At 47.7% G+C, this 14,349-nt stretch overlaps 1 protein-coding gene and 1 non-coding gene across 2 annotated transcripts in view; one reads left to right on the plus strand and one right to left on the minus strand.

Moving 5' to 3' along the window:
• Positions 1 to 1,627: 1,627 nt before the first annotated feature.
• LOC128896147 (U1 spliceosomal RNA) lies at positions 1,628 to 1,779 on the plus strand. The gene has a single exon (XR_008461930.1). It is a non-coding gene; the product is annotated as a U1 spliceosomal RNA (small nuclear RNA).
• Positions 1,780 to 2,108: 329 nt separating this feature from the next.
• The window catches only part of LOC128896076 (lysine-specific histone demethylase 1A), a 99,202-nt gene continuing 86,961 nt past the window's right edge, over positions 2,109 to 14,349 (minus strand). Inside the window, exons 11-14 of the mRNA XM_054159236.1 lie at positions 6,293 to 6,585; positions 5,341 to 5,553; positions 4,828 to 5,026; positions 2,109 to 4,224 (exon numbers count right to left, since the gene is read on the minus strand). Coding sequence (XP_054015211.1) covers positions 4,040 to 4,224; positions 4,828 to 5,026; positions 5,341 to 5,553; positions 6,293 to 6,585 — 890 coding nt within the window. The 3' untranslated portion in view covers positions 2,109 to 4,039. The remainder of the gene's footprint in view (positions 4,225 to 4,827; positions 5,027 to 5,340; positions 5,554 to 6,292; positions 6,586 to 14,349) is intronic.

Raw genomic sequence — 14,349 nt, forward strand, 5'->3', positions numbered from 1 at the left:
AGGCGAATTATTGGTTATGTTATGTCAAGAAATTAGGTACATCCTGTAACCATCGTTCAACGGAATTCGCAAAGTAGACGAACGACAGTTCTGTAAGCATTCTGCACGGTTTTGTATAATAACTCGTGGGTGGAAATGGCGACCAAAAGTAGACGAAGGATCCTCCACGCGCATAGTTTCAATTTTCTTAGCGCTCTCGGGCTTTCAGCCATTTCAGAATTATTAGGTCCTGAATCTTCGACGTTTTGAGAACACCGAAATTATCGAATGAAGCTCGGTGGCGTTCACCGCGCATGAAAGTAATTATCCGTCAGAATTCGGTGTAAAATCGTCGTATCCGAAGCGAGAGCGTCGCGAACTCGACGGCAAATTGCTAACATTGCTCGCCGACGGAACTTCAGGACTTCGATGAGGCGGCTTGCTCGTCTTTCAAGTTCATCGAGTTTACAAGACTCGACGTAGTTCGATTACACGCTCCCGGGCACGACTGTAACGCAATATCTATATAGGAGTAATCAAGCTCACAATATCCCCGATTTAAGCAGGAAATTTCGTGGGGGCAGGAAGGCTAGAGCGATTGGTTGGCTCGTAAATTACACGGAAACGCAACGGTTCTTAAGAAAGCAATAAGAAGAATTCGATTAACACGCTGACCGCCACGTCGTCTACGTATGAGTGACAAGGGTTTTCACCGAGGAATAAATAAATAAATTCTGAAACTGAGATGTCGACAAAAATTAATTTGAATAAGATTCGTAAATTCTAAAGAGATGTTAGATTATGCCATTTCTAATTCTATAGGAACAAAATTTCAGTCTCGTAAGAGTTCTCGCGACTACTAGTCCAACAGTAAATTGTTTGCAACGATTCGTTTGATTATTGGAATAAGATTCAATTCGTTCTACGTGAAGCGTAAATTTATCCTTTAATTCTGATTGTAGTTTTTTATTGAAAAGTGTAACAAAGCAAAAGCTATTTATCTTAAAATGGAAATTTTGTTCATCTCTGTCCTCGATAAAGCGACGATTCTGCAACGAAACACCCGGGGGATGCGAATAATTTTCTACTCTCGCATCCTCGACTAGTGGTTCGCTTCATGCGACGCGAAGATTGCCTACGCTTTTATTAAAAAAGAGCGTCTGCACAGACGATACAACGGAGGAAGCATTTTCTAATATCGAATAATTGAAAATGTACTTCGATTCACTGTGAAAATAAAACTCGATTCGACAATAAAAAGATTGAATAATGCATGACATCATCTCGAAATGAAATTATTTTCGAAAGTACGTCATGTATTAGGTTAAACACAATCGTTGTATGTACAATGTAACACCAATGCAAGAATTAAAATCCTACCGTAGAAAAACCGTCAACGACCGCCTTTATTTATACCCGTCTTTTAATAATCATTTAATAATTTAGAAAATCTTTGAATAATGTTAACATGTCGTCCAATGTCAAATGGGTGCGAAAGGTTGCAATTTATCGATCAGACGATTCGTTAGTCAATTATCGGGATAGTTTGTCCAAATTACCGGTGGATGGAGCATCGATTTTCGAACTTTCTCGAAAGTGAAATGACGAACCGAAGGACTAATGATGTCGTCGGAAAACTTGTAGCTTCATACTAACCTGGCGTAGGGGATATCATGATCAACGAGGTGGTTCCCCCAGGCGAGAGGCCATGCGCTGAAGCCTGTAAGTACTCCTAATGCGAGTATTTGTACGTTCAATTTTTGATAGTGTGGGGCTTTTGTCGGAAACGCAGGCCCCATACGTAATCGTTCAACGAAATCTTCTTCGCATCCTTCCGGTAGATGTTTCCGCAATTCACTGGAAAAGCGGGCAAACCGGAGTTGACAACATGTGTAGATATATCGTGAATTTCGTGGGAAAGTAAACGAAAAATATATGCCAATGCGTGATGATTTTCACACCCACTGTCAATTAGCGATCTACTGTAAGCGCGACAGTTTCTGTAATTAAAATTTATGGATCGCTGTCGCCGTCGTAGGCGTTCGCGATATAGACATGTGCACGTCATATTCATGGGAAAAAGAAATATCGAGAGAAAGAAGCGATCGTTGGCGAAAGAACCGAGGAGAACCTTTTTGTCCCGGGTCAGAGGCGCTTCGGGGAAGAAACTGACGGGGTACGCGACGAGTGGCACGCGAAACGGCAACGAATTCACCCAGTTCCGCGGCGAATAGTCGCCAGGAATCCTCTCTTGAGACATCGACATTTCTTATTGCACAGCTTAACTTACCCCCAAGTGTTCCTCGGACAACGGAGGAGAATGTCTCTCGAGGGTGACGAGGACGTTGAGATTCGAGACGTTCTCACAATGGTGCGTCACTCGATCATCGGGAATCCTCGTCGAAATGGGTCGAAACGACCGTATCGAAGCATTACCGTCGACTGAAACGCGATCTCCAGTAAGCTTGCGACTATAAGTCCCGGAATTACACCACGAGTAGTCGCGATAGGGTGGTGAACGCAACGCTAAAACGAATCCAGTCGATTCTCGTCGGGATCGTAACAACTCTGCTTTTAATCGCAATATACATGAGCGTTCGCTGTATAAACTAATTCATTTTATACATTGTTACGCGTGCTCGTAATCTCGCGATCGGTTCATCGATGCGGTTTTACATGCGTAGGTATAAGACGTGGAACGAATACAACTTCCTCGAGACTCCCATCTCGAGTATAGGAGGCACGATAAGTTTTTCCTTAATTGGCGAGAGCTCCGTATTCTTTAATCACGGATTTTTCACACCGAAGAAAAGTATTCTCCTAAAAGATTAGCTGCCTCTGCGGGTTATATCGTTTCGTCGAAGCGAGATTTCTTCGCGGGTCCCTATGTAAAATTCACACCGAGACAAGGGAGGCTTTCTAGGCGCGGTTCTGGAATGATGATTTATGGCTGTATCGTCCTGGCTTCCCGCTGCGTTTACGAGAGTCTCTATATTTGTTCCATCGAATATACACGATTCGGATGCGTCGCGAGCAACCGATTAACCCAAGCTCGAGCAATCCATGGTTGAACGCGGCGCATAAGGACGTTACAAACAATTACTTGCGCGCGATATAAAATATTCCAGGACGTCGGAATGTCTTAAAAGATACGTGTGCGTTGGTCGAAAGATGCGACGAGAATGTAGAATCGCAAAGAGTCCTCTTCGCTCTTCGTCAGAATTAATCGGTAATCGTGATGTTACGAAACCGTTCTGTTCATTAGGCGTCGCGATGTCGAACCGATCAGCGAACTCGACGCCACCGATTGCCCCTAAACCACCGTGAAGATGCTCGGCCACAGCTCCCGCGGTGGTTAATTTCGCGTGCACTCGAGTCTCGCGAAAACGAACAATTTCGCGGGATGCGAAAAACGTCTGTTCCGATCCAGCGAAGCGGAGCGGCTCGCTCGAGCGGTGCTGGAAGCTGGCGACGATCGGGTGAGCGCGTCGACGAGCGACGGAAGCACGATACCTAGGCCAGGAAATCCGGACAGAGACGTTCGCGAAGCATGCATAGAGGTTTCAAGCCGGTAGAAAAGATGTAACGGAATACACTAAGAGTACAATGGACCGATTCTATAGTATGATACAAACTGAAAGTTCGCGAATGCGAAACGAAGCAAAGGCACGAATCTATTCTATTATGAATCGATATGATCCTGCTACGGTTCTTGGCTTTTTCCGATCTCGCGTCAAGGCCGGTGACTGCGACGCAAACGCATAAATGCACGTTTCTACGGTTCTGTGTTTCATCGTCCGGCTGTTTCGTCGGTGAATTAAAAAGATAGAGAGCCATCCGAATCGCAACAGGATCGAGGGGTAACTCGCGTCGAACGAATCGACCGCCCGATCATCAGCAAATAGATTTTCCTAGCTAATTCGCATCCGAATGATCGTATACGCGCCAGCTGAAACGAAATCAACTCCGAACACGCAACGAACGCGATAGATCATCCTGGAGGATTTTGTTCTCGGCGTTGCTCATCGTCGTTTGAACGTGGCGTTCTTCGCGGGAACTACTAAGGCGTAGAGCTGGTGCCTGTGGTCGCGGACGAAATTCCCGACGGTGGCGGAACGGAAGCTGGCATCGTTGGCGGCGCGTATGGGCTTCCGCAGAGCTGGTCCGCGATACGTCCACCCTCGCGCAGACCGCTGAGGAACGCGCCGTGGACGGTGGCTGGATAATTTCTTATGGTATGTTCGCCTGAAAGCACGGAATTCAAATCTGGTTTGATGTTGGAAGAAGCTACGCTGAAAACTAACAACGATATTTTAGGAGTCTACGAAAAAAAAAAGTATATTATTTTTCGCGCGTCTTTACTGTATCCGAAAAATGTAAATGTTTATTGTTAGCTTATACCGTTCGGAAACGTGAAAACTGCAACGGTATAATATACCCCTGTTACCCTTATCGCCAACCTCTTCGGCTATAAACTAAAAATAATTAGCCCCGTTGTCCCGAACAATAGAAATAAATAGGACTCGCAGTAGCAGGGAACGGAACAAACGAAACGTCTTTGGAAGCATTAGGGACCACCCACCGCTCGAGCGGGGAATAATTCTTTTTCAAACTCGACGAATCAATTACGAAGCTATTTAAATCCTCTTTTGAGAGATTCTCTCCGAACGGGTCTAAAGTAAAGTACGGAAAAGCGCATTTTCTCGAGACGAAACGAGCGAGCGTGCCCATAAAGGCGGCAGCCTCGTTCTGCCGGTGAAAAAAGGAAGTCGGTCGACTTTGTCCCCGCAAAAAAGGCAAACACAAAAGAAGCGGTGGCTCGAAATATCGCGGAGTCTAAACATTTACCTGCGAAAAAGACTCTCGGTTGGGGAGGTGAAGCGCCAGGGGTGGGCGGGGGTGCTACCGGCGCTGCCAGGAGATCGTAATCGCTGCCGGAACTGCCGACCGCAACGAAACTGTAGGATCCTCGTGCCCAGGGATCCGCCCTCCATCTCGTCACCACGCTCTCCCGAGGCTGAGGCACCACTTGATTCCCGAAAATACCCTGAAAGAAAATCGTCGCTCTGCGTGAAGATTCCAGCGTCCACGGCACGAAGTTTTACGCGATAACGCGAAACTTGCGCCGACGTTACGCAGAAGTGAGGTTTGATGTTTGAATGTTGGCACCTGAGTTTCGTAACGCTCTGGTGTTATCCACCGTTATCAGTATTCTGTTAAATAAATTATACTATTGCAATATTAATAAGTGTAAATACAGTTATTTAAATCTACTATTTATCATTTCCGCGAGCATCTGTAACGTCAGGACAAGTTTTGCGTTAAGAAAGCTGGACGAAACTGAGACTCGGTTCGGTTTACCTTCAAAACAGCGATGCATCGTCCTACGATAACGTCGTCGCTGACGTTTTCCATTACGCAGGCCGCCTCGCCGGCCACCAGCGCCAGCAGAACCGGTGCCTTGTACAAATTCCAGAATAAGAAAAGCTCGCCTCGCGACGCGGTCGTGCTCCCCACGTGGCCGAACAAATTGGCGGTTGGATCCCAGAAGATCCGCTCGAAGCACAGCACCACCTAACGTGACGAATTTAGCGGTGTTATTTCACCCTTGAATCTCAAACATACTCACACTCAACAATTAGTCGTGATGAGTAAGTAGACTCGCTCTTATTTCGAGGAATGTATACATATTATTTTCTTCTCTCTTTATATGAACAAGAGATCAGCACAAGTGATTGACAAAAAATGTAAACGATTTCCATAACTTTATTTCTGAAAATCGAAACAAGTGAGAACGATCGTGCTCCGTGAACTTAACGTTAAGAAGCTTGGTTGATTTTCGAGGACAATCGCGGCGGTCGCGGGACCAAAACACGTCCGCGAAGACGAATCTCCCGGAATCGGCTTACGGTTGCGCGCAGCCCTCTCGATTCATCCAAATTACCCTCAATTTATTCCGTTTCATCGGCTATCGGGCGAGAAATCCTGACAGCCGTAGCCCATTTCCCCGACGCGATGAGCCTTTAATTTCGCATACGAAAGTACGAGCGCGCAGCGGTCGTAAAGCGGCCCCGTCCCGGAGGCCGTAAAAGGAACGTGTCCCGGCGTAAGAAGCGACACGAGCCACGTCACCGGTCCGCTGCTCAATGCCCGGCGACGAAAGGAGACCGCCGGATCACAATATATCTCATTCGGGCAACGGTCGACAAGTTCGATCGTCGTTTTCGCTGGACGCATAAATCAGCGGCCCTCGGGGGTCCGCGAAAGCCGCGAGGAGAAACGGAGCTCGGTTCGCCGGTACCGCGGGGCTTACCTTATTTAAATTGCCGAACCCAAGCCTCTGAATGGCCTGAGACTTCCAGTCCGGAAGCGGTGGGTTGAAGGCGACCGCGGACGGCGGAGCGGAAGCTTTCAGGACGCCGAGGGGCAACGTGACCAGCACAGCGTCCGCCTTGTAGACCGTGTGATTTGTGTGGGGGCTGCGCGAGGGTGCTGCCCACACTTCTACGCCATTTACCCCGTATCGGACCGCCCTGGCAGCTGTGTTCAATCGAATGTCGAGGCCTTCCGAGAGAGCAACAGGTACGCAGGAATATCCGTTGCGAACTGCAAGGTAATGCATAAAAAGGTGACAGTCAGCGCTGGAATTTATACGACGCGAGATAACACACCCTCCGGAACCAGGATCTTTCTAGCGAGGCATGTTTCCTTCCAACAAGTTTCACGTCGAGAAAAGCACCACCCGATACACGAATTGGAAGAGGTTAATGCCGAGTCGAGCAACGAATACACAAATAACGACGGATGATCCACGATTGCTTTTACTTAAATATAATAGCCCAACTATCGCCACCGGTCAGCGATCGGTACCGCCTACAGAGCGCCCCGTATTACTCGGACGAACGTACACGTACCCGCGAAAGGGTCGTTAAAGCGGAAAGAATTATTACGGCGGCACGCGTTCACCTTAACGAAGCGCGGATCGCGCAAGGGTGGCCCTGACGGTGGCGAAATTCCGTGGGCCACCGTCACAGGGTCCGATAAAGGCTCCATTACCGTTTAATTGGATATTTCGCATTAGCGCGGCTAAATCAGGACACCTGACGCGGCCCTAAATTCTCGTAAGCACATTCGAACCCCGTAACATCGGCTGCGCATGTACTAATAATGATACACAGGCGTCTCCACTTAGGGAGTTAATTATGTTGATGGCCACCGGTGTGCTAACAAGCACTCTCCTATCGGTAGACGCCATTTCGGAAATTTAAATTTACGCGGGCGTGCGTTCCTGCCCGAGCGCATTGTAATTTGAATTATCACGCGGCGAATACGTTCCCTGTCGGAGTTATTGCAAGTTAATATCCGATCGTGGGTGGAACGAGATGTATTTTATACATCGTATCGTACATTGTTGAAAATCGCGATAAAGTCTGAAAAGATTTTGTCTACTTTTAATACGACTCGTTTTGGAAGAAGCAGGAGTAAAGTTGAAAAATTCGACGCAAGATTCGCGGGGAGCTGTTGTTTTCGAGTTCGGTACGACTCGTTGCTCTCCTAGTAATTTATCGTCGCGTCGCGAACGAGAGTCGCCTCGTCGTTTCGTTAATTCGACCGATTTAAATTCGACGTCGAACGTTCGGAAGCTGTTCTTTATCCCAGGACTCGCGGGCAAGGGGAACGGCGACCGGTCGATGGAGGGACGCGTCGCGCGACGCGGGTTCGATCCACGCACGATTATTTGCGACGAAAAGGCACGGCGGATTCGTTATTACTTTAATTGGAATCCATTTGACTGGCGACTACACCGGTGCGCCGCGCCGGTGTAGACTCTCGCTCGTGTCTGGCGTCGATTACAGAAACCCTTTCTAATAAGCGAGGGAATATTCAACAGCCAGTCAAGGGAACGATCCGCTGCTACCAAAATTATGGTAAGTCGACCCCTCTTCCCCACCTCGCCACCTTGTCTCGTTCACTCTCGAATGGGAAATTAATTCCTCGCAATGAGGCGGCCGGTTCCGAGTCGATGGAAATTGTCCACGGAGAAACGAGAACCGATCCGGTTTCAGTTTCATCGCGCGACAATTCTTCCAGAGTCCCAGCCTCCGAACCACGCGCGTTCATCGTTCGATGAACTGTTCGAAGAATTCGAAACACGATCGCGCATAACGTGACAAAATATGATTTTCGGCTGGGGTGACATCTAGAAACGTGCAGCGATGTTTTTAGAGCTGCATAAGCATTTTTGCAAATTTCAACGTTGAATTATGCAAGTCGATTTTTCCATTTCCCGGTTCTCTTTACACCGAGTATCGCGCTCTCCCCGACTCGCTTCGTTCTATCATTTTATGCTCGCTGTACAAGTTCAGTTAATATTTTTAATTAGTTACCTTTTGCGAGAGGAGAATCCGGTACGATGGATAGTAACTTTTTAAATTAGCGTGCGCTTTGCCCCGGGAGAGCGCAGAATAAGCAATGCTTTCGTTTCGAATAATACTTCCATTTAACTTTACGTAAGCTAACTCTTAATTGAAATGGAATCGCGCGATCGGAACGATTATGATTCCCTCTCCACTTCTAATATTCTACGAAGAACTTTTAACTCTGCCGTATATCAAGAATCAATGAACTTATATTCTGACGCTCGGAAAACGAGTGATTAAAGTCTGTCGTATGGAATAAAGGAAACTTTCGGTTGAAAACCATGCGAACGATAGAAAAGACTATGTTCATTCAGGAATGACCGCTAGCAGTACGGAACATTCGTTTTTAGTCGAAACAACCGCTTCGCGTTGCCACCGGTTCCTCAGTCCTCGCTGTTTTTCATTAAAAAATCATCTCTGTGAAAGAAAATCCGCGAAAGAGAAAAGCAACCGTAACGCTTTCAGCGGGTTTCATTTCCTGCTTTCGGTTCGAACAAACCGAGTGAATATTTCAGCGGTACACTTCATCCCTGGAGAATCAAAAGTTCGTTACACGCATTTCCGTTCCGTGGATTTTCCGTGCACTCTGCTCTCGGTGCATCTATGACGGCTAAGAGGAACGATAAACGTTGCCGCTACGACTATGCAAAGACAGAGGATCAAAGGAACGACGAGACGAAAAGGCTGTCTGCATTTCCTTTGCTAATACACTTCTAAGTACGAGTGCCCGTCCTAGATCTGGCGAACCGAGATCTCGAACGCAAAGCCATTCGACGTTAGGTTCGGGATCATGGGAGATTCCCTGTACGGTGACTGAAAACTAACGCAAAGGGAATAGGTACATGGTCTGTCCCAAAAGTGTTCCTTGCGAGGTTGCGAGGTACGAAAAATGAAGATTCCTTTGGTAACGTTGGGAAGTGCTCCAAGGAGGAGTGCAAGAATGAAAAATCCTCGTCACCGGTTAAACGCTTGTTCACGACGCGGTAGAGTCGCGGGCCACGCGTTAACCGGAACCTCCTGGCGACGAGGTTCACCGGTTACACTCTTTTCCTCTCTTTCTCTCTCTCTCTTTGGTGCACGAAGGCAAATATTTAAAGAAGAATTTATCAGCGGAGAAGGAGGGGGGCAGCGTGCTCCGGAGAACGATCCAGGGGACGACGCGGCGTTTCTCCGGGTCGGCTTTTCTCGTTCTATCTCGGCTGGATCGAGGACCCGTGCCCGGGCGAGCGAGCGAGGCGTACGCTACCCTCTCGCGTCTTGTCTTCCGTTTGATCTTTGCTCGCAGTATTTTTTGACGGCGAGTCGAACAATTTGTATGCCGCGGTGGTTTTCAATTTACATTTAAATTGGTTGCTTATGGCGTTCTGTCGTCTCGACAGGAGTCGAAGTGCAGCCGGGAGCGGAACACCGAGAGTCGCCCGAAGAGAGAAAGAGGCGACGAGCGCGGAGGCTGCAAGACGAACGGAGAACCCGCTCGACCAACGGGACGGGAGCTCCGCGCGCCCTGCGTCCTGCTCGAACAGTCAAATACTGAAACGGCCCCAAGAGAGAGAGACTGGCAGAACTCTCTGCCGAGTTCAACGCACCGACGACGCTCCGTCGTGGTTTTTGCACGCCACGTAAACGTGCCGGAACACGGCAAAGACGAAATCGGAGAGAGGGTGGCGGGTACCTTTCGCTAGCAACATGTTCCTACTCGCATACGCTGCTGATCAAACGTTCCCGGGGTGCAGATGGGGAATTTGCATTTTCCGAACTGTCGCGAAATGGAGCGCGGCGTTTCGATCGCCTCGTTCATAGATAACGTTACGAGGGAAGTTGGATAAATTCTTGGTATCGATGCGGTGCCGCTTTTAAGCCAAAAACCTATTCGCAGTTCTCGGTAAAGAGACTTAAGGGGGTGCAATGCTGTACAGTTTGTTTAAGGGAGAATAGAGTAATGACAGTGGAGTATTATAACCTATCGATAACGTTATTCCTGTTTGGGAAAGACACAGTCTAGAAGACTAGAAATTAATGTTGTCTCTAGCGGGCATGAATTAAAAAATTTACCGAAAAATGATCAGATTCGTCATCCGTCGGAAACTCAAATTTCGAGAATTCTCCTCTCGTTGACAAGTGTGCTCAAAGTTCTAAGCGGTGGTGTAGGAACACGGAAGACTGACGAGAGGGTTGCTTTTCTTGTTCAGCCAACCGTTACATCAACATTCCACGCTGCGACTCTCGACAGCGTACGTAAGGGAGAGGAAGTCTCATTTGCTTCGTCGAGCAAACATTGATTTTCGGGAATCGGGAGGACCGCTCGTGCGGATCTTGCAGGTGAACTTCCACCTTTGCAGCCCCGGTCTCCGCTGAAACCCAAACTCCTGCTTAGCGGAAGCAAATATTTAATAAACAAACAACCCCGACGTTAGATTGCTGCTGACACATGGTCTGGAAGAAACTGATTGACCTTTGATATCCTCTTGCTTGGAAAGATCATCTACCGGGCCGTTTACGCGACGCCGATCGAGTCCTTCGTGTCAAGCATCCGATAAATTATAGACACGAGCGACTACCTACAAAGTGTACCTGCATCGATGTAGGCTAATTGCGTGAAAAATATTTCAGGAAGATTCGCGATACCAAATACGTTCTTGTTTCGTTTTATTAAATAAAATTGTCACGTTTATGCGTTACAGGTGTAAAAGGTGTACAGTTAATAATTAGAACAGCCCTCGACGGTAAATATCAGTGCTTCGGCTTAGTCGCGCGACAGAAGGGTCGCGAAGAAACACTATGGAAATTAGCGTACACGAGTGCGGTAACTCCTCGTTACGTCATAACGGTTAACAATGAACGGGACTCGAACAGCACGACGATCGAAAATGAACTCCGATTCGCTTAACGCATTCGGACAGACGCCGTCTTATTTCCTGGGGCTGCGCAAGTGAGATTAAGCCGCGCGACGCGCTAGCCTGGACGATGACGCGCGAACAGACGCGATACACATAAATTAACGATTAAACGGGCCCTGTAGCCTCGTGGTCGAAACCTCGGACAAACTTCCGGGACGCTTACGCGCGACATAATAAGATTAATAGAACGAAAGTTTCAACGAATGCCAGGACAGCCGTTTCTCGTATTAATCATAGCTGTCCGCGACGTCTCGTTCGCCGGGCCATTACGCTAACATTCCGAACCGCGACTCCTCCTGTGTTTGCCGGAGAAGACCGGATGGAATTCTCTGGACAAACGCGCGCAAGTGTCTCCGTTAAAGATCGACTCGAGAATATTCTAACGAGCATCCTTCGCTAAACGATTCGGAAAATGGTGACAGGCTGTGATTCTCTGATAAATGGAATAAAATCGAGCTTTGGAGAACATCTAACTATTCGATCAGATATATAAAGCTTTAAGTGAGATTAGAGCGCCATTTAAATACAGCACACCTTTTCCAAGAACGAAGAATTCGCCTTCTAATGTTAAGCGTTAAAGAGCACTAGAGGTGCCGTTGCGCGCAAGGATCCCACTTCGGAGGCTTCGTTACTCTCATGACAGATTTACCCTCGACTACAAAAGAAAGAGTTAAGAATATGTACAGCTGATTGAACATCGCGAATATTTATTTAAGTCGACCGCAATCTTCCCGTGGTTCGTCTCCGTCGTGGTTGGCATTTTGTTTTAGCACGCCTTGTAACAAAAAAAAAAAGCGAATGCATTTACAGGTTTCGCAAGGAAAAAGAGAAGCGGAGGCAAGGAAAGTTTAAAATGTTTGGAGAAACGGTCGGGGGTGGAAATTGCGTCGAGACAAAGGAGGAGCATCGGGACCGCGTTGGAAATGAATCGCAAGGACGACGACGGTCCGCGAAAAATAAACGTTATCTGTTGTCATTTCGGCGTCCTCGTTTCTTCTTGCGCGCTATCTCGGCGTCCCGGTCGGGCCGCTGGATTTAGCATCGGCAGCGTTCTGTATAATTTGTTCAGATTGCGATAAAGTTAATTGGAGCCTGTGTGGAATTTATGACGCCGGCCCGAGGAAGCGACCGGGGGAATTCAAGATTCCTAGATCGCGCTAGTAAGTAACGTTCGCGAAGATCGATATCGAGCGGCGATTTATTACTATTGTCACACATTCTGTGCAAATGAGCTTGTACGGATGCGCTTGCCCGCGATCCGGGCGTAACGATCAAAGAAATTCTTCGCGCGGACATTAAGATGCCCCGCGAACAGATATCGTTCCATTTTTCTTTCCTAGACTTTAAAGCACGCGAACATGAACGCGTTCGAATGGTATACAACCAGCTCGAGGACTCCGCGCTTTGGGGAATCGTTAGCGTCGACGATTGCAAGAGTCGAGCGCCGTCGAAGGTGGCCGAGCAGCGACATCCGCGGCAGAACGCGGAAACCGCATCCCGCGGAGTTGGTAAAACAGAAAGGATACATAGATCCAAAGTAGGGTTACCGCGAAAAGGAAAGGAAACTGCGATTTACTTTTAAATATTCCACAAATCCCCGTAATTAACGCTGAAACTGCCGAACCGTTCATGTTAATTGTCGTATTTGTAATTTCTTTTTAAAATTACCCGGTTATTAACAAGGGTTTGTCGCGATTTTTGATCGGTGCTTCGATCTCGGATATATTCTAGTATTTTGAATAGGTATGCATTGGTAAACGAACAATGATTAAATGGGTCGTTGTCGAGAGCAACACCACAAACGAGGGAAGCGCAGCATCGACGTGGCAGCTTTATCCTCTCGCTAATAGTTAAACCACAGCGCGGCGTGTACACCATTCCAATGGACTCTTGAAACGACAAATGATTACAGAGATGGGCGAAATACTTATGTGCATAAAAATTTGTAATAAAAGATCGACAGTACTAAAAACTATAGTCTGAATTTATTCGTTTCGTATCAATTGGATTTCAGTTTGCCTATGTTTGTTAGGTAATCGTTCGGTCGGATGGTGAACCAGGTAATGTGGATTTCGCGTAAGTATGCGAGCGGGAGTGCGTAAAAGTACCAGAGCGGTGGAGGCGTTAGGGTGGAGAGACGGATAGGGGAAAAACGAAACGAGAGTAGGGGAAAGAAACCGGAGAGAACGAGGAACCAACGAAGGAAGAGGAACGCAAAGGGCCAGCTCGCGGCAAGAAGATATTTGAATACGACTATATACCGAGAGTAAATCGTATCGTCCGCAAACGAGCAGCGGGCTACACAAGAAATGCATTTGCTGGATGCTGGCGGTGGGGATAACGGGCCCCTCCCCGTCGAGTGAGGGGGAGCAGGGCGCGCGCCGAAAGGTATACGAGTAGCGATGGGCGTTTCGGTTCTTCTCATGCGAACTTTCGAGCAATGTCTTTCGCGTATCGTTCAAATTCGGAGAGTTTGGGAATGGTCGACAATCGGAGGTTGGAAGCCCCGAAAATGATCCGAAACGAACGAAAATTCTTAGAAAATCGAATCAGTCGATCGTCGATCGCTTGGATTTTATACGCCTGATCAAATTGACCATGATAACTAACCAACTTGGTCAAACGGATGATAGAGATCGAATAGGTACGATTTAGAGAACCTACGTATTACTTTGTCCAAGAACCCGACGTTTCGAGACTTCCAATTCGAACGCTCATCGAAGTAGCTACACTTCGAGACTTGCTAAACCACGCTATTCCACGGTCCGTAATTTTCAGGGTAACGATCGAAGGCGTCCCGAAAGTTTCATCATCGTGCGATGGAAGCGATTCGAGGGATGTTGAGTCCATCGCTGGCTACGAGGAACGTGTAGTCGGCAAGGGGCACGGTAAGGCTCACGGAAAGTCCCCTTTCGTTCCCGTCTGGTCCAGGCGGAGAGCAAAGGGGCGCTATCGAGCGAGCTATCTCCCACCACTCGTACCAGTTGCGCCGTAATATATAGGCCGTATCTCAGGCCCGCAAATTGCCTTTTTAAACACAACAAGACAGCCGT

This window comes from Hylaeus anthracinus, unplaced genomic scaffold, assembly GCF_026225885.1.
Source record: "Hylaeus anthracinus isolate JK02 unplaced genomic scaffold, UHH_iyHylAnth1.0_haploid 5, whole genome shotgun sequence".
Lineage (NCBI taxonomy): Eukaryota > Metazoa > Arthropoda > Insecta > Hymenoptera > Colletidae > Hylaeus > Hylaeus anthracinus.